Source organism: Amblyomma americanum, chromosome 4 (assembly GCF_052857255.1).
Source record: "Amblyomma americanum isolate KBUSLIRL-KWMA chromosome 4, ASM5285725v1, whole genome shotgun sequence".
Lineage (NCBI taxonomy): Eukaryota > Metazoa > Arthropoda > Arachnida > Ixodida > Ixodidae > Amblyomma > Amblyomma americanum.
Window position 1 is genome coordinate 200,699,209 of NC_135500.1, and position 21,090 is coordinate 200,720,298.

The 21,090-nt window shown below is 47.2% G+C and overlaps 1 protein-coding gene across 2 annotated transcripts in view; it reads right to left on the minus strand.

Annotated features, from left to right (window-relative positions):
• The window catches only part of rdgC (retinal degeneration C), a 174,401-nt gene that overhangs the window by 27,001 nt on the left and 126,310 nt on the right, over window positions 1-21,090 (minus strand). For both annotated transcript variants that reach the window (XM_077662949.1, XM_077662950.1), the window contains exons 3-6: window positions 18,600-18,696; window positions 15,366-15,532; window positions 11,468-11,629; window positions 2,140-2,306 (exon numbers count right to left, since the gene is read on the minus strand). In XM_077662949.1, the coding sequence (XP_077519075.1) occupies window positions 2,140-2,306; window positions 11,468-11,629; window positions 15,366-15,532; window positions 18,600-18,696 (593 nt within the window). The remainder of the gene's footprint in view (window positions 1-2,139; window positions 2,307-11,467; window positions 11,630-15,365; window positions 15,533-18,599; window positions 18,697-21,090) is intronic.

The following is a 21,090-nucleotide window of genomic DNA, read 5'->3' on the forward strand; positions in this document are numbered from 1 at the left end:
AGTATGACACGCACGAAGAGAGCGACAAAGCGAATTCGTTCGCAGGGGGTGTCGAGATACAGGGCCGCTTTCTCCAAAGATGCAGCGCGAATTTCCATCTTGAATCTCCACGTTTCAGGAGTTTTAAACTTTCACCGCTGTACGTAGTTTGTTCCTGGCGTTTCTCTCGGAAACGTAACCACCGGGACGAGACTGGCATGGGGCCAGGATTCGCAAGTCGAATATCATCCCAGCAGGGTCGACGGCCCGTCGATAAAGAGAAACAAAAATATAAAGAGAATATGCGTGCGTGAGAGTTAGTGTGTACGTAGAGAGGTTGGGGAGGGGGGGGGGGAGGAAATGTTTCGAAGCGCAACGCACGTTCAAACACGGTCATCACACCCCGATGACACGCCTGGTCCGCCGACGTCGCTGCACCGATGGTTTCAGGGCAGCACTTACGGGCGCGATCGAAGATGCCACACCGGAGACATCTGTCTCGACCGATGCGGGCACACGACATCGTTTCTATTTTGCCAGGCCAGTTAATTTCTTTCATTTTTTTACTTTTCTCTCACATCGGGTCATCGATATGTTGTCGAGTAGCCGACGTAATTCATAACGGTGCTGGCGAATCGCAACGACGCGTGGTCGACGCGTGGTCAGTGTACATGTATGCGCATTCGCATGATTATTTCACGGTTTGTGCTTAGTGCACTGGGATCTTGTTTTGAATGCGCACGTGGCGAATGCACGTCGTTATGTCTGCCTTTTCAGGCGATGACAGGAGTGGCGGTTGCGGGTTTTTCCGGCATAGCATGCACTTGACACGCTGGACCAGCAGGGGCAGACGTTTTCGATTAATGTTAAGGATGAAACCTATGAGCCCATTTCCTTGGACGCATACGCCCGGTTGCTTCATGCATTGTCGGTTTCTGATAGGTTTCCCTGGCGCTGTCAGCATGGGTCCTTATTGTGTGCGTTTTGGCACTGTCCGGTCAGAATCCTTTTCCGATTGGTCTCTCTTGTGTTTTCTTTCTTTGTCTTGTTTCTTTGCACCAACCACTTTGTCAGCCCTCTTTTTACTTTGGATGGCTTTCTCTCGGGAAAACAGCGTGGACCTCACTTTCCGTGTACATTATAAGCGAAAATACCGCTGCGTTCTCCTGCGATCCCGGTGGGCCTGGTTTTTGATTTGATTTGATTTGATTTATTTGTTTCTGGAACATGGCTCAATCCCACGTAGTGCCGTATTTTGTATCAGTTTATATCTAGGCTAATGCTTTTGTTTCTGTCATTGACAGCTGCTAACCGTGACTCTAGGATTGATATAACCTCCATGCAGTGTCACTCGCCGGCTCTTTTATCGAAGGTGGCACTGAGCAATGACAACGGGGCGAAAAAATATAAAGTAATCGAAACAGAATCTTTTTCTTTATCGCCCTACCATAACCTTGCCGTCCCAGTTGGCTCAGTTGGTAGAGCGTCTGCTCCGGTGAAGCGGTGGTACCGGGTTCGAACCCCGCACGAGGACCAATTTTTCTTTAACTGCGAAGTTTCTGAGAAAGCTGTATAGTTTTCCTTTGTTGTCGTATGGCTGCGCTTGGGTGGATGCCAATGAGTAATTACTCCCTTATCACAAATCTGCTCCACATTGGGTGATTCCCCTAAGCATTTGACCAAACATGAATTGTTGTCCTTAATAAAACACAATCTGCCGGTCTTACTAAATCAACACAAACAGGTAGCCTTCAAATCCCCAAAAGAGCTACGAGTACACTTTTCTCAATTGTAATTGATAAGAATCTATTGTTGTGATAAATCTTGCAGCAGGTCTGTATTTTCTGATGCCTTCTACTACTCAGTGTTTTGTAATTAATGTTAGCGTACTCTGCCACCAATGTCTGGTGCCGCTTTGTAAACGGCTCCAGGGTCCCAGTCAAGTTGTAGGCAGCAACTTTTAGCCAACTTTAGACCGTCCAGTTTTTTGGTGAATAAAGAAATGAATTGAATTGAATAAAGCGAACGCGCACAATAGCTGTTCTGTTCCGAACTGCATGCGGCAGCCGCTGTGTACTAGTATTGAGCAGCACGTGCCAGCTAGCAGTCAGCTCAAGATCTATGTGTCCCGGCTGTATGATAAGAGCAGGCTATAGTGACCTGAGGTTGACGTTGAAGTCCTCGTGGTTTCCCCGGTTGAGGAAGACGGCGTCCCTCCAGACCAGCATGCAGACCAGCAGCAGCATGAGCACCTCCACCGAGTGCATGCCCCGGTCCACGAAGTCCCCGTTGAACACGTACGGGTTGTCCCTCGAGGGCAGCCCGTTCTGCGCGCCATCCAGCATCACGTGATGGAGATGTTCACCAAACACTGGGATGGGATTCTCTGGAGATATTTTTTTTTCACAACAGGTTTTTAAATAGGGTTGCAATTCAATGCGAGAAGTACATATTTTACCCCACCACCTATTATATAGGTCCCTGCGTATAGACCACGATCATAAAGCACCGGGGATTCAAGTGCAAAACTGAAATGCATAAATCCCTGTTTTTTTTTAAGCTGGCGGTTAGCTTTGAGATGATAAAATGTTTGCAGCAATTTTGTGAAATCTTCGGAATGCTTTTGTGCGTATTATTTGTACCCTGTTGTACCTCTGGTATGCTTTGTCACTGCAATTTGTTTTCTGAGACTTTCCGATTTCTTGCTGTTCTTTTGTTACCTCGCCTACTCACTGTAATATAGTGGAGCGTTCGACTAGTCGGTTGTAACTTATTATAAGCAAACGACGCGAAAAAACGGGAACACAGAGCAAATGAACCCCGAACTAGTGCTGACTAACAAGTGAGAACATTACTGCAGTCTTTGTTTTCTTTTTAGCGTTCGCCTTGTATATCACTAGGTCCCAGCGCATAAATATGCTGTGCCTGATGTAATGTCCTTGGCTGTGAGTCAGCGCTAGTTCTGTGTCCCTTTCTTTCGCATCATTTTCGTCGTGGCGGTGCTCCGAGGAGGCACATGACGTCACAACGCGCGCCTCGCCACTGATATTTCTCTCTTTCTCGCTCCCGTTCCTCAAAATCCAACTTTGAATTTTCAGTTTTCTCTTTCTTCTTTCCCTCTCTCCTTTATCCCTTCCTTTACGGCGCGGTTCAGGTGTCGACCGATGTGAGACGGTTACTGTGCCATTTCCTTTCCTCAAAAACCAAACGAAACACACTCCCTCCTTTATCCCTTCCCTCACGGCGCGGTTCAGGTGTCCAACGATATACGAGACAAATACTGCGCCATTTCCTTTCCCCAAAAAACCAATTATTATTATTATTATTAAACAAGTGAGCCGACGGCGTTCATAGAGTTCGTTGGCGTTGACAACTTTGCAAAGGCCGTTCATTTTCACGAAAAGAAAGGCGCACAACCGGCTCCGTGGGCCAGTGGAGACCTCAATCTCGCTTTCATGTGCGTGGCGTTGGTGTCCAAATGCAAAAGCCTGCTTTGGTTGCATTCCGCACAATGTATAGGCAGCGCGCCCTCCCTACCACTTTGGGAGGTGGCATGCAGTTAAGGGTTGATCGCGAGAGATTCATCACCAAATAAACGCTGCGGCCTAGCTATTGCTGCTGCACTGCATGTCAGCCACAACGCTGTCAGCGCTAATGCATTCAGGCCACAGCTCTCACCACCGCCACATGTATCAAAGCACGAATGAGGCGTCCGCATATCCAGGGAGCCAGTTATGCGCCCTTCCTTTGCTCAAAGCCATTGCCGTCTAGAACACTGCCAACGCCAATGAACACAGTGAACGCCGACATCTTTCCCTTTGTATATCTAGGATTAGCTAAGCTAATCCACATTAATTATTTGCTCTCTTCGCACATAATGACACACCATAATGCCACGCATAGTGCTCAAGGTAAATAATTAACTGTAAATGATGATGCTGTCCAGGCTGTTTCTCGCAAGTGAAACAAGCTGCAACGAAATGAGGCAAGCTGTGGGGATACTGCACTAGAAGGAGCGGCTTATGTCTCTTAATTTCCCAAGAAATAAGACCAATGCACGACCTTTTGAACCAGTGGAGATCGCGAGATCTGGGCTCCAAAATATTATGTCCCACTGACGCAGACTTGCTGCGGCGCAAAGCACCCTGCCTATTCGTTATCTTTTCTTTTTTCGGGCATCGCTTTTTTAGCGTTCGTAGTCGTCGGCTTTATTTCAGACTCAACTAATGCATTATCTGAAAGACTCATTTTGCTCCTACTCATGGTGCCACGAAAGCATCCTAGCGGTAAGAGAAAGGTCGCGGGTTCAAAGGCTGCCGGGTGCTGCAGTCACGGCTCAAAGGCCGCGTAATGCAGAAGCGCCCTCGCGTTTCGAAACACTGTTTGTCCGTCGAGTGACTACAGGTGACCTGGAAAAAAATCCAGAGTCGCGGGAATCAAGGTTCGTGATCCGCTTTGCGACGAAAAGCCTGCCTATTATTTATCCGAAGGCAACCGGCGCATCGTTATACGAAGCTCGCTGCTTGGAGCGCTCGCGCGGCAAGCGCTAAAAATATTGATCTCATCCCTCTTTGACCTCGTCATTTTTATTCAACCACCCCGTTCACTTCGGCGAACGTGACGCGTAATCCGCATCCGAAACTTGCTACTGAACGCACCTTTCTACCTTCAAGCATCGAAAAATTCAAAATACGCTTTGTTTGCCGTTCGAAAATAGGGATTTGCGCGAGAGAAGACCAATGAGAGAGAAAGAGAGCGTAATAATAACCGCCTCGTTTCATCCGGAAGGCTGATTAGAAGCCCAGCTCGCTGCCCGAACCATAGAACCGCGCCGTTGATTGAAAGTTTCTTCTTTCTTGCGCTCTTCACTCTTCACTGCACCTGGCGTGCCGAGGAACCCTTTCAGGTGACGAAAAATGATGGTCGCCTCTCAAAAGACGTCGTCAAACATCGCACGCGAGACAAAACAAGAAAGAAAGAGCGGATATAGGCGAACATCAAAGGAACGCGGAGCCGAGCGCGGATCATCTCCGTTTCATAACGAAATAGGAGCCAGTCAGGCGCAAAAGAAGCGCGACCCCCACGCCCGCCCAATCGCCCCACAGACCATTTCCTTCCACCCGCCTCTTCGTCAGGGCTTGAAACCGCAAAACTTAATCAAGCGACGAAACGACGCGTCCCGAAGCAAAGGCCAAAGGGACCCGTGCTTTTGCGGGTGGCTCCCGGAAAAGGGAGCGTGGGTGCAGGGTACACGGAGAGATGGCGGGTGGGAAGAGCCCGTGGAATGAGGTTGCCGGAACGCTGCTCCAAATTAGGCTACCGTGACGTCCTGTCGCTCTTCTGCACTGCGCTCCTTTTGTATTTTTTTTTGCACTGTCCGCTCTGCTCGATCGGAACCAAGGATGCGGAACCGACCAAATCGAACTCGGCTCCACTGAAACGAAGACCAGACGTTCTGGAGAAGCACAAAGGCCTACGCGCGATACGAAGGCTGGAATCAAATGCTGTTAGGCCAACGCTTTCAGTCTGCGATCTAAGCGCTGACTCTTAGCCTCAGGTTGGTGGAGAGCCCGAGCAAACTGAAGCTATGGGGGTATTTGGGGGTATATGGGGGTAATATGGTGGTATTTATCAAGTCAGCGGCTACGTCACCACGCCACTTACTTTACTTGAACAAGTAAGAGTCGCATTACCGTAAAGACGTCTTAGAAAATGAGCACGTGTACTACTGCGCCTCGTAGCAATTCAAATTTTATTTCCGTCAACTGTTACCTCCGAGGTTCCCTCAAAAGGGGGAACTCTACGAATAAAACATCACTGGCAGCGGCGCTTGTGAATGCCAGGAGCTGCTGCGTCAGCACAGCGTTACAAGAAAAAAAAAATAGTGCGACCAGAAGGTTGCCAGTTGTGTGTTATATTTTGTGCACAGAAAGCGAAATGCGCTTCGCCACCGGCCGCCGCATGGCGCCACCGTCGCGTTTGAGGCCCAAGGTGAAGCATTCGTATTTCTACTAGCCGGTTGGAGTCTACATTCGAGCAGCGGCAAGGGGTAGCTTTGGCCAGGACTCTACAGAAGTGCATCCTGCCTGTCAGAGGTAGACCCCTCAGACCATCAGAGGTCTACCCATCAGCGTTGTTGACGAGAGAGCACAGCGCGTGACTTTCTGGCACTTCTCGTATCGCCGACTTATAGTGAACTAGTTCACTACTTCACTATAAGTCTAATTCGCTATAATTCACTATACTATACTATAGTTCACTATAATTCACTATACTATACTATACTATACTATACTATACTATACTGTACTATACTATACTATACTATACTATACTATACTATACTATACTATACTATACCATACTATACTATAGTTCACTAAACTAGTTCACTACACTAGCTCGCTTTAATTCTAGTTCACTATACGCCGACTGCATGCAGCAAGGGCTCCTTGTTTTAAATACACCGCTCGTGCCAGAGAACACATAGCTGTGGCAATGGGGACATGCGTGCACATGTTGGCGAAATTACAAGGACAGAGAATGGTGCGGATTATTAGAGGACAAACTCGGGTTATTGTACATATCCAACAATTAATAATAATAATAATAATTATTGGTTTTTGGTGAAAGGAAATGGCGCAGTATTTGTCTCATATATCGTTGGACACCTGAACCACGCCGTAAGGAAAGGGATAAAGGAGGGAGTGAAAGAAGAAAGGAAGAAAGAGGTGCCGTAGTAGAGGGCTCCGGAAATAATTTCGACCACCTGGGGATCTTTAACGTGCACTGGCATCGCACAGCACACGGGCGCCTTAGCGTTTTTCCTCCATAAAAACGCAGCCGCCGCGGTCGGGTTTGAACCCGGGAACTCCGGATCAGTAGTCGAGCGCCGTAACCACTGAGCCACCGCGCCGGGTCCCAACAATTCTGGACAAAAGCATTTTTGAGCGGGAAACCGTTTATGAATGCGATTTTCTAATATAATGTAAGATTTCACTATAACATTCAGTATATCCGCAGATCACCCGACGGCAGTCTTGTATTTTTTTTTTCTATTCAAGTTTTTGCTATCATCAAAAGCGTTACCCATTGGTTTCCTGCGGCAGTCGTAACTGGTCGATGCGCTCGACGAAAACACTTTAAAAGAATGATTTTGCTACATATCAGAATAATGAACCATTTCCTTTAATATTTTCATAACAGTATTTAACAATTTTTAGATTTTCAATTTTTTTTCCTCCGAGAACGTCGAACATGTCCTAACAAAAAGAAAGAGGAGAAAATTGACTTTTTTGTTTATTGCGACAGAAAAAAAATGTCTATTTTCTTCTCTGCATCCCATGCCACCAGTCTCAAGGGTGCAGTTTTTCGGATCTTGGCAGCGTTGCTGGCAGCAGTTCAATACGACATGACGAGAGTCACGCGAGAATCCCGCTCGCCGCTATTCTCCATTCGTCGGATTTTCGTGTCTAGTGGAGCAGTCCGCTTGCCCGCGAGCTCTGTTTGGCGAGTTTTCAAAGCGCTCTCCTCTGTACCTTACACCTGCCGGCGGTGAACGGGCGTTAAACTCGATCCCGCGAGAACAAAGAGAGTCGACAATGCAATCTGTCGCGTCGCAGCTGGACCACGTGCGAGGCTTTGTCTAACAGCACCGGCGCAGGTTGACCGGAACCTATAGAGCGCCGGCGTCGAATAGACCGGAGTCGAATTCACAAAGCCGATTTCAAGCCAGAGCGGTTAGTGGTTCGGCGGCAGTCATTTTCGTTCCGGCGCATGCCCCACAGGAACTCACGAACTTTCATCAGAGATGGATACAGATCCCGGGCGCTTTGTGCGCTCCACAGCGCCGGTGTTGTCGTCATGGAAGCAGTCTGTTTAAAGGGATACCGAGGAAAAATACATCCAATTATTGATCTCAGCAAAAATTAATTCTCTGGCTGTTTCTGGCGATGTTGGCGTTTGTCCGGCAGCAGAAGGCACACTTGCGGCTTAGAGAACTGAATTTAGGAATTTTACAACCACTCGATTTAACTGGTGACGTCCATACCGAAAACGACTAGTGCCTGCCGTTTTGAAATTTATTTATTTATTTATTTATTTATTTATTTATTTATTTATTTATTTATTTACATTCATACTGCAGCATTAATAAGGCAGTATAGCAGGAGTGGGCAGGGAGAGAAAACTACCATGTAGAAAAATACAATCGTGTAAAAAAACAAAGAAAATAAATGAAAATGTCACTAACAAGTGATGGCTACCAAAAACTCTTCGATGGGTAGAGAGCGGACGTTTCCACGCGGCGAATCCAGAGTTCAATGGCCAGGGGAAAGAAGCTGTGTTTGAACGCCTCAGTGCGACAAAAGAAAGGGTTAAGGCTGAGGCTATGTGAACTTCTGATGGAGGGTTCTCTAAAGTTCATATAACTGTTTAGTGGAAGTGTAGCATAGCACGTTCATGCAGCCTTTCAAGCCCACGTTCGCTATCTCTCCACCTTCCCCGACTACCGGATTCCTTTTCGCTGAACTGGCGTATTTCTTTATCGCACTCTTATAAGTCAACCGGTTAATCCTTGTTCGCAGCCATCCCGCCTGGACAACAGATTTCAACTTCACGCTCAACGTCCCGCTACCCTTCCCGCATAACACCCTCCTCCTCCACCGGAACATCCTCCTCGGAGTGAAGGATGTATTTATCACCCTCCAATGATGAACGCTTTGAACAGATGAAAACAAGTCCTCTTGACGAAACGTTGGATAAGCACCCAGAGGCACCCCCTTCCTTGCTCACTTTGTTTGTGTTGTCAGGAAACCCACCTTCCTGACCTCTCTCTGCCATGGGCTAGAATTGAAGCGTTTGTCAGGAATCTCATGTAAGCACAAACAGTTCGAGACTAAGGCGCTGCCCCCCCCCCTTTTTTTGGAGGGGGGGGGGTTGGAGGCGCCGCCCCCTTGTCTCCCCTGCTCCGGAGTCTTCGACAAAGAAGGTCTTTGGACTGACTAGCCGCGGAAGTCCTCATATAGCCCACACACCGAAAACTGGAGCTCTGAATGACCCAAAACTCGGAGGCTATAGTAGACTGTCACGCCAGCTGCGGCGTCTGATGGAATTGCTCAGGACTACTTAGGACATGGAAAAAGATACTTGACGTTCGTCACTGACCGACTCAAACGCTGCGCTGTCTGCGAATCTCCGGAAACTGGCCGCCGGACATGTCCTGTAGCTATGCTTTACAATTCATGATTAAAGAATCCACTGTAACAGATTGCCTGCCGTAGCAGCGACGTCACCGCTGCACAACCATGTGGTCATTCTCTGACCGATAACAGAATGTTGCCAAGTTCGCCTGCTGCCGATTAGACTTACGCCACCAGTGGTCATGCGATCCAATTATGAGCTCGTTAGGCTCTTATCGAGGCGGTCCCTATAGAGTTATCGCTCTTGATAGGTGCGAGCAAAACAGTTAAGTTAGGTCATTGCTATACTCTGATGCAGCAGGCGCGGTCTTAGATAGACGGAGCACGAAACTGAGCAGAGGTGACTGCCGATGTGAAACCGAGGCAGGGCCTGCACAGACCCGTGGCGCAAGGCCGTGCGGCAAGATCAGCACGGGTCACAGGAAACAACGGGGCGGACACATTGTTTCGTCGCCTGGCCCAAGCGCGGATGGAAATTGATTGCCGCCGGGGACCCCGGCGCCTGGTGCCTTCACGGCGCGGCAGCCGTTTCGTTGCCATGGCTTGGGGCCCAGTTTGTCGAACACTGTCTTGAGGTGGAAAACGCCCCGAGGGGCATTACCGGGACCGCTCTCGCCGAATGTGTCCATCTAAATTCCGTCACTGCGCTGAGCTTATTCCGGCATTCGGGCCGCCCCAAGGGATACGTAACTGCTCGAGCACTGAGGGCTCAGCCTTGGCCGTTCGCTACCGGAACGCACAGAAGACGTAAGCTGTATACCATGCGTCAGCAGTGCAGTGGTTAGCCCTCGTTCAAGTTTTGCCGCAGGTGACAATGTTTGAGACTCGGGGAAAAGTCTTCTTATCGTGGAGAACGCGGCGAATGGAAATACCCGATGCGAGGAAATTATTCATCAGGGCGTATAGCTCCTCTTCGTTATACCGAAAGCGGTTAAAACGCAGGCTAATAGGAAAAAAAAGCTCTATTTTTCGTATTTTTTTCCCTCGCTCCACTGTTGCCCATCTTGCATAATTACAATAAATCATCGATGCTTCTACCAGTGCTTCTGTATGACACGTATTTTTATGAGTCTTCGTAGGCCCGTTTCCTTACATGCCACAAGCCATTTGCTCAAAACCCGAAAAACAATAGAGGAATTTATAGCATAGTGAGATCAGCGTTCCTCTACCGTGGGGTCCCAGCTGGGCCTTCGCAATGGCAGGTCTGTTCCCATTGGGGCCATCCTTGTAGCGAGTGCGGATCGCACTGTGCTAAATCTCTCTTAAAAAGAAAAAAACGGTGTGCGCAGAAGGCCCTGTCTTCTCCGTGCACAACTTCTGCTTACGTCACATTTCCATGTCTGTTCTCCTACAATAAGAGCGGAGCTTATATTTGTGCTGACACCAACGAGCGAAGCGCTGTCGGTTCAGACAAGTCCATTGCCCAACATCAATTAAACTCAAGACACTGCATCTTGCCTTAGTGCTTAAGGCTCCCATCGCTACAGGAAAGGCGCTGTGCACTGATCGGACGAACGGCTACATGTAATACGGTCGCCGTTATATTTGTAAGAAAATTGGGTTGCAGCGGATATCGGGGACAGTATAATGCAGCGGCTCTTCCTCTCCTTCGAATATGCTAATCCCGTTATTAAAATATACCTCAGGCGAGAATATTCGATTAGGCATTTTTCGGGATGAGATGGCTGCAGTTTACGCAGGGCAGGACAAATTGGTGGTCAATAAGAGATTTCGTTCTCCACTCGACTTAACTTGGCTCACGATGATGGATCATCATCGTCATAATCTTCATCCACGATTCTTTTACCTTTTTCATGATACTGGCGTTAGAAGCAATGATCATGGCAGCAAAGTCGCAGCAGGTGGCTAAGGGTGAACTTAATCGAACTCTACGAGAATCGGAACACGGTGATGACGCCACTCTTGACCAGAGAATCCATCCCTTAAGAGGCCGGTGCGCATATGACGCCCCTACTTTGGCGCAGCTATAGAGGCGCAGTCCAGTCGTCTGGACATGCACCCAGCCAAGCTGATCTTTGGCCTCATATAACTCGGTTTTGACTACGACGTTTAGTGTTCAGAAAGGCATTACTGGTGACACCACAGCAGGCAAATACTTAAGCACGGTATTGTAGAAGGAAACAATCACTGATGTTTCTGATTGTCTTTACACTGCAACATTACGTGCTGTTAGACTCTCACTTGTATCACACCAAAATGTGTGCCAACAATCGCAGTCAAGCAGCAAAGATGGGGGGGGGGGGGGGGAGTAAGTATATAGCACTGACCTTGTAGAAGACGGTGAGCAGGTCGTCCAGCTTTCCGTGCAGGTCTCCGACGACGGTGATCTGCTTGGCGAAGGCGGTGGAGGCGGCGCTCACGTTCGGCTTGGTCTGCAGGTAGCGACGAGCCTCGTGCAACACCAGAAGCACGTAGCGGGCGTGCAGCGTCTGCGCGTCACGGAGGGATAACAGGAAAAAAGGTGCGCGGATAGGTTGAGTGCACGGGAAGTAATAGAGCGGGGGCGTCTACCAGACGGTCGTTTAAAGTACAGTCCAGGACCGCAGTGGCGAAACGGACCAGAGTACGCGCATGTGCACAGACTGCTTGCCAATAGCAGCGTCGTCTGCTCGGCTGTTCTCGCGACAGCTTCGTGTGCTCGAGTCGCTGTAACGGTCAGTAGGCACTACTTTACTGTGAACACGTCCAGTCGCATCCCACGGCGAAGTTGCGTTTGACCTTTGTCTGCATGCCTGATCTGTTATAGTGGTGTGTGACCATTAACTGTCCCTTTGGAGGCAACGTAAAGACAGGTGCAGTTCCATTTGCATCAAAAGTAGCTTCACAAGTTGTCGCCACCAGTACTGCGGCTCCCCACAATGTAGCATTAAGAAAACGTAATACGCACGTATAAAATTTATGTTTACGTTGTAATCTGCTTCTCTTCCTTAGGTAGGTAAAGCAGTCGTCGCGTAGGCCGGAGAATAACCTTGGACCTCACCTTCAGCTAAACCACCTTAGCCGTGCATTACCACATGAGGTACAGTTATGACGTCGAACCCTTGACTCCTGACCTTTACCCATGACCGTTAGGTGACCTTTGACCTCTAACATTTGACATTGTGTGACCTTTGCGTCGACCTTTGACCTTGAGAACATCCGCTGGTGTGATGTGAAGCAACGTTATGACATCCGATGGGAATGTCGTAAGACCATGTGATACCACGTCATAGCCACGTGCTCGTGTGGGTATATATAGAACGGCTGTTGCGAGCGTGTAGCGGAGCTGCCATGGACGAACCTCAGACGCTTAGCAAACGTGCGTGGTCTTCGCTGAATTCCACGGTTAGGCAAGTTAAGCCACAGCCACTTTCTTTTTTTTTTGCTTACACTTTCATCGAAGCCGTTTTAAAGCACCAAGGAGAGCTGGAACTCACTGCATGTTAGATGTAAAGGTCGAGTAAAGGAGCCATAGGTGAAAACCTATTTCATCTAAAGCACGTTTTAACGTTTTACGTTAGCTATTTGTTTGACGACAGTTAACATTCAACGCACAGTTTGGTCTATTGTCCTCAGATAAGAACACAAACCATGAAAATGTCGGTTTCAATGCAAGGAGCTTTAGCCAGCCACGACAGGAGAACGTCGATGTAGAGCTTGGGAACTGCCGCGGGTTGCATCAGACAAAGCCCACCTTTAAATGTTGGCAAACATGTCACCAACACAAGTAAAGATTTATAGTGCATTTGTGACATCAGGTTTACTTTTGTGAGGTTTAATTCTGTGCATCGGCCGAAGTATTTGTAAATGATTGGTCATGATTTAAAAACTCGGAATTTACGGTGAAAACGAGTGCAGTGTTATATTGTACGAATACATAGTTTAAAATAAACGGCAAGGAAGAAATTCTTCTTTTCCTTTCCTGACAATACCGGTTTTCAGAAGCCACTTAAAAATATAACTCAGCTGGACAACGTCTGTCTGGAGATAAGTATTTTAAAAGCTAGCCATTCACTCCGGAGACATACTGTGAGGATTAGGAAACACTATGATGTCGAGAGATGTGTGACGGTGATCCCATTCGGTGCACTTAGTGGTCCTCTATGTCCAACGACATTAAAGCGGGGAAAGTTGATCCCATCGGTCGACGAAAGAACTTTTCAATTACCTTTCATTTATCTATCTTCATATTCTTTTGGCGTACAGGCGGAAGAACAATGAGAACATCACGACGGGCTTTGAGTCTCGGCTTTGAGTTCAATGATTCGAATGGCTGTGACGCTTTTAAAGCTCACTCCGTGTATGAGATCGAACGGCGCTCCAACTAACAACAACGACGCACCACCGTTATCGGCGCGCTTGTGAGCCCGCAGGATGCCAGTGCCATTGTTCTGATCTAACGAATGACGTTGCGACGAGAATCCACGATTTTTCCCTCGCACCCTTCAACTCTATTCCCTACCCACTTTCGGACTGGTGGCTTTTCAGAACATAGATATTTCTACGGTTGACTCGTGTTTGACAGGAACGAATGTTAAGATTCGTTCACATGCTGTCTCTGCTATGAAAGGAGAATAACTGCGAACTATTTGTTTGGGATTAACAATGATCGTAAAGGAACAACCCAGTCTGTTCCCTGTACTGCCTCATGTGGCACGGTGCAAGAGATACACTAGCGGTGTCATTTCAATTTAAGTTACGTTCTGTAACGTTCAGTTCGGTTACGGAAATTCAAAGTAGCTGGAAGCGCATACGGCAAGCCAGCAAAAGCGCTTTCCAATTCAAGTGCTTGCGACTGCACTTGGGGCCAAAGGAGCCGCTGTTCTGTTATACCCTGCCAAAGCGTTTCACGACTTGTTCACTTGCTGGAACGCGCACACTCAGTGAAAGCGGCATAATGCTGAACAAAGGCGTGATCCTTATCTCATATAAGCAATACGATTTTCGCTAATATTCCCTTTATTGGGTTCATGCAAGCAATGTTTGTCTCGTCTTTAAGGTACAAAATTCCTTTCCCACTATATCAGTAAACTTCATCAAAAAAAAGGCTGAAAGTAGAAAATTAACATGGACTGCCTTACACAGAACCGCCCTCTCCGCAAAGATGCGCAGAGGACAACACTAACTGCCTGATAAGGAAATAACCTTAAGTAGGAACATGGCTAGAACGTATAGGTACTACATCACAAGGCTACAAAGCAAGTAGGTTGGTAAGAAAGGGAAACAATCTCTGTGAGATCTGCAGTAGAAAAGGCACATAAATGGGTGTAAATATTTGTCAGCAGGATGTAAAATACGATTACGACAATCGTCGCAATGATGGCAAGTGGGTATCATCATCATCATCATCATCATCAGCAGCAGCAGCAGCAGCAGCAGCCTGATTACGCTCACTGCAGGACAAAGGATTCTCCGATACCCTTCCCCTTTCCTTTTCATAGCTCTCTGCACTGTCCTCAGTTGAAGTCCATACCTTTGCGTCAGCACCAACCGCATGCGGGAGGTGCAGGGTTCGATCCCCAGTACCGCCGGCTACCCTCCGATGATACAATGGGTACAAGCTTCCCCTGTCCTGGTGCTCGGCTTAATCAGGGTGAAATGCTTGGGAAATGGGTCTTTGACCCCAACTTGAGCAAACGAAAATACCTTGTGCCATGGCGCTCTTTGGCCACATACGCCCTTGCGCCATAAAAATTCACTCTTATCATTACTCATAGTACTTATTACCAACTGAGAGTTGTACTTATTATTTGTATTTTCTTTCCTGTATGCTTACTTGCCGTTTTATTTTATTTTCATATTCATGCAATGATCCTGTTATTAACATATATGACACTCTGTATACCATCCTGATGCTGCTGTCAAGTCATTGTAGGGTGCGTCGACCCCTGTCAAGCCTTCTCACTGGCTTTTTGTCGACGCACCCAACATCCTCAAGATGTTGAATAAATTGAATTGAATTGAATTGAATTGAATCATGCGTTAGCACCAACCATTCTGCCCCATCGGTTAGCATACCGGCAATGTACAGCTGTTATAAACTGTCCTCTTGAGGGATATTGGTTAACTGCTATTCATCAAGTGAGTGTGCATATAGGTACAGATGTTTCTTTTGAAGGCAAAAAAAAACTCACATTCAGCGATTTTCACGCGCAGAGGAAAGCAGTGGAGAGAGACCACACCCACCCTGCGGTCCTTGAAGCCCTGGATGAGCGCGTCCACCTGGTTGGTGGTGAGCGGGAGCCGAAGGTGCGGACCCCTGTACGCTTCCTCGATGACCACCTCGTCGGGGTTCGTGTTCCTCCACAGCTCCTGCTCCGCCTGCTCGCTCTTCTCTAGCTCCTTCGGCTGGCCTGCGCTCGCCGACGTCACTTCCGTTGTAGTCCGGAGCACCGTGCCTAGTCGTGCCAAACTCCACGTTGGGAATCGATTGATATCGAAACAATGAGGCTGGGTGATTGTCACGCCACATGCGGCATTAATGTCTACTGCTTAGTCTGACCGACGTGAGGTTACCGTGGAGAAATAAATGTTTCAGGGCGCCACCAGGCAGCGGCTCTGTCTGGTCACCTCATTTTCTGTATTCTTAGATTTAACGGACTTTGATTTGAAGTTGCGCAGCTCGAATAGTCAAATATTTCTTTTTGTCATCAACGGTGAACCACCTCTACTAGTGCAAACATTCCTAGAACACGAATACTAAAAAAAAATTCCCCTCGGGTTGCTCTCATTTAGGTTTCTCTGACAATTAAGCAACTCAGATGTCTGACAAACGACTTCGTGTCATTAGATATCCTTCATTCGATACTGAGTTACAACCTTGGCGTGGCAATAGGTGTATGACCGAGAAATTGAATACTTCTACCGCAGTTGTGAGAGTGCCATTGCCATTAAACATTTTCAGAAGAAAATGAAAAAGCAATACCGATTATTTTTGTAATAATCATATTGCTCTCAAACGGGGTTGAAAAAAAACATTTTTTTTTCTATTTGCGCATCGTGGAAAGGATGCGAGACTACAGCACATGGAGTTCTACACCTTCATCGCGCTACCACAGAAGGTGGCCTCGGCGCTGACCCATACAACAGTAACTAGAAAAGAGAGCACAAAGCACCCGACAAGGGTCATGCGACTAAGGTTTCGTTAAAAACAACAATCATGCTGCATAATGCCTCTGTTCGTACATAGGGCCTGAAAAACGGTGCTGTTAACAAATCTCTGAAACGCAGATCAGTCGGCGTTACGTTTACAAGTCTGGACGTAAAAACACAGAACTGTTGAACTTGTGATATTACTCACATGTTGCCTAAATGAAATCAGGGCCCGTGGCATATGTAAGATCGTAGCGGTCGCTGGTGCTGTTTTTAACTGGCACAATGTTTCTTGATTTGTGGTTGGATAGGTGTGATTGCATTGAGAAGAGAACAGCGCGCTTTATTCAAAATTACTTTGCCTAACGAAGCTTAATGGGGCGGACGGGGATAAACGAACACTTACGAAGTCGTTCGCTGAGAGCAAGGAGAAAAAAAATATTTTCGCGCTGAAGCTCAAATACTGCTGGAGGCTAGCCAGCTTGACATTTATACCTTCGTAAAGTTTAGAACATAAAAGAACACGATGCCAATAAATAAAATTTCGAGTGCCAGAAAAGGCAGAAATGAGCTTCCTCTGAGCTGCGCACGCAATCACTTTCTTTTATTTTATATTTTTGCCAGAGTTTCCAACGTTGCCTTAGTAAATTTTCTACTTTCCGCTCCTGCGTGGAAGCGTTCTTGTTTGCCTCATTTGCCGACGCATCTTTTTACCTAACGCTAAGTACTATCAGGCCAAGCCAGTTAGTTTATAACTAAGTAAGCCACAGCGAAGCTAAACTTTTTGCTGGCAGCAGATACTTAAGCAACAGCTGGACTCTAGTGATTCAGCGGTGGCCGCCAGGTAAGTTATTTTCGAGCTTCCAAAGTTCCCTAAGCCCCGCACGAAATGTTGCGACGAACAATAGATTGATCAGATCACCTCCAACTACCTGATGCGATTAGCAAACAGGATAAGCCAGGCGAGGGCTCTGACGCTGGCAGGCACATGCATTATCAATGGACTCTTTGTTCTCCAAACTCTCTCCGGAGCTTCTCAGCGGCCAAATTTCGGTTAACAAAACTCATGGATGTGTTAGCGAGGTGCGTTTGGCCGGGAAGGAAACTATGTTTTAGTCATCCCTTTCTTTGGGAACATAAAGCAGGACAATGAGAAAAAAAAAGACGCTGCAGGCGCGGTATTGAGAACACGTGCCTGTATACCTTAGGCGACAGTTTCAGTTTATCACGTTAGTTGGCAAAGTATGGGATTCTGCTTTGCTCAATGGTCGTTCAGAATGGCACGATAAGTCAGGCACGACAGTGCGATCTCGAAGAAAACGTCATAACCCCGCCTTTTCCTCTTAAAGCGAAGAAATAAGGCGCGATTGCCTTCCGGCAAGGCCATAGTGGGCTTTAAGCCGCTGCGTCGGCTTTCAGGTTCGTGGATGGGAAAATGATGACCCATAATCGACAGAGTCGAGCCAAAGGACAGCTATTGTTGTAACCATCATTTCCGGTCGCCAGAGTACCTGCCGGCGAAGTCAGCCTAACCGCTTCCGGAATCTGACGGCGCGCATTTAACTTGCATTTGGGAGGTGTCTTTCGAAAGCCTTGACACGTGTCGCGTAAACAAAACACAATGAATCCTTGCCCTTCCTGCAATGAACGACCCCTGTCCAAGCAAGGAAGTTAGGACTAGAAATCCCGCTGAACCAGTAGTTTTCTTTACTAAAAAAATTAACAGACACACCTAATTTTATTATGTGTTTGGCACCGGGATAGCATTAGCAACTGTTGGTGCCTTTTACCGGAAATGGCGTCGCTTCCAGTCTGGCGACGTCACTTGCCTCCTGCGAGTTGGGAATTCTCCCGTCTGGTGACATCATTTACATCAAACCAATAGGAATGCTCCCGTCTGGTGGCATCACTTCCATCAAGCCAATGAGAATGATTCCGTCTGGTGGCGTCACTTACCTCCAGCCAATGGGCGAATTTTATGACCGACGTCGCATTTTGGCCCCATGGGGCTTCTATTGATACCGCATTAATATCTCGTCTCTGACGGATTGTCGCGTGTCCAACCAGCTCCTCTCTATGTGCCTCCTCTTATAGGGTTGAAGGTGTTCAACCCCGGTGTTGAAGAGCGCAGTTCGAAACGCTTCTGCGCTTAATCTAACCGCGCACAGCAATGAGACGAAGAGGCCTTTCACCTTTTCCCATAAGGCATCTAATCCTTGAACTCGAGAGCAAGCTGTTGCAGGACGTTGCACAGGATTTCTCTGAAAGTAACTCTTGTGCTTTCTTTAGCTCCAGCCTTTTTATGACGCAACAGAAGCAGCTACTTACCCCTGAGAGACTGCGCCGGGCTGTTCGATATCGCTGCTGCTACGGAGGGCTTAACGTTGGACAGGTGGGTCAGAAGGTCGTGGAAGAAATTGTGCAACTGCGCAGTAAAAGAGAGAAAACGAGATGTCACTGCACGCAAATTGCACAGAGAAGCGAACGATTAGTCAATGTACAGAGACAATATAAGACACATATCTGCAGCCGCAGTGGCGGTATACAAAAAAAAAAGATTCAATTAGCGTCCCATTCCTTCTTTTTATTTCTCTTACGGTGATTGGCTCGAGCGACGCCACGTCTCGCGTTTCTTTCTTTATTAGTGCAAGCAAAGCGATGGCAGGAGCGTAATCGACTAGCATGAACTGATTACAAAGAACAGAAAAAAAAAAAATGGAATCGACAAGGAATCGTTACGTTACGCTGGCCCAGTTTTCCGACACGAGCTCATGTCGTTGAGCCCCAGCGCATAGCCTGGTTAAGGACAGACGATTATCATCACCATCGTCCTCATCTTCACCTTAGCCCTGCTAACTTTTTATAATATTATGCGAACACCCCACTTATTGACGCCCCTTGCTATTTTTCCTTCTCTTGTCGTCCATTCTTTTACCAGAACAGAAATGCTGTTATGTGTTCTGTGCACTGCATGTCCTGTATCTAAGTCCTTCTTTTGATGTCAGCTATCATCATCAGCCTGACTATGCCCACCGCGGGGCAAGGGCGCCTCCCACATCTCTGCAATTAAGGCGGGGGAACCATGTTTTCGTGGCTGCTGGCCATTTTTGATAATGTTTGCCTGATCACTGTAGTCCTCCCGTTAGATAGATAGATGTACCTACGTTTCAGAGGTATGTCTTGTTAATAGTTATAATTGTTGGTACGATTGCAGTCAGCAAGAAACGTAGTGCATAAAATAGTAGTTTTGTTCGACCTGCCTTCCTCTGACAAGTTTTTTGAGAAAGCTGCACCAAAAAAAAAAAAGAAGAAAAGGCGGCTTCTGTAGCGTTTAACGGAATTGTTAATCTCACTATGGAGACAGTGGTTTTTGGCTCCAGCAGATAGTTATTTAGAACCGATGTTGGTGCTGTGTCTGGCGACACCACCAGACCCCCGTCGGGTCACGTTTTGGCGATTGCGGTTAACTTTGAACAACGAAAGCTAATGAACTACCTGAGTGCAGCTCGAAGGAACTTTGCACAATTAAGAAAATATGCAGGTTCCACAGAAGTGCCTAATATCCATGTGCTCTGTCAATTAGACGGGAAGCTATTCAGCCACTAATATGCGTCATTTTTGTTCGTTTTTAGAACACCATTTATAAATAACTACCCACTGGAGCCAAAACCGCTCAGTCAATTATGAGATGAACATTTTTTTTCAACGCTGCAGAAGCCATCTTTTTCTTTTTAATTGGTGAAGTAGTTAAAAAGAAAAACGACGCCAGCAGGCAAATCGAACAAAAGTATTGCTTTATGCTCTACTTTTTTCGCTTACTGCACTCACACCCACAGTTATTGCTATTAACGACGCGTACTATTGAAACGGAAATATTCCATTTTTTAGTTAACAAAAACTTTTTTTCTACATTAATTGGAAGGTCTACAACGGTCCCGCAAACATTGTGAAAAATGGCCAGTGCCTGCCAAAGCATGGGATCCCCGCCTTCACCTTATCCTGTGCCACCCGCGGCCCCTTATCACTGCAGGTTTCGTAATATCATCGGCTGAACTAACTTTCTGTCGCTCCCTGCTACGCTTATCTTCTTGAGATCTGCTGGGTTACCCTTAACGACCACCAGTTATCTTGCCTTCGTATTGCATACCCTGCCCATGCCCGTGCCCATTTCTTCTTACCAGGATATCATTAACCTGCGTAATGTTCCCTGACCTACTCTGCTCTCTGGCGACCGCTGCCTGCCAGTAGCCAATGGAAAGCAGGTTGCCCACCGTGGCTGGTAGCAGTATGCCACCGCGAGGTGGCATATTGAGGTGACAGCATGCCACTCGGATATAACGAACTTTAGTACACTATCTTTTAATGTAACGAACTTTATATTGTTACTTTCGGACATACCGAGCCTAAATATGTTACTTCAGATATGACGAACTTTCGCATCTGACTCTGAGATGCAGCGAACTCAATGTAATCAGTTTGTTCACCTCGGATATAACAAACCTAAGTGTACAACCTCAGATATAACGAACGTTTGGCTGCTAACTCATTGAAACTATTCACTGGGGACCGTTTAAGAGTTATTTTGTTTAGCTTTCGAGTCAGCCTACTAGCTTCGACGCCGCAGACGAGTACTCGCTTTTAAAATTTGCCTCAATAGTTTTTTTTTTATGACGCAATGAAGGTGCTTGTCGTTCTTAACAGGAGCATGAAAAGCGCCTCACGCTCCGCAGGTTTCCGCATGAGGATATTGCTTGTACTAACGCGCGACAAGGTTGGCTCCGTAAGGATCTCCTGAGATGAAGCATATTAACATGATACA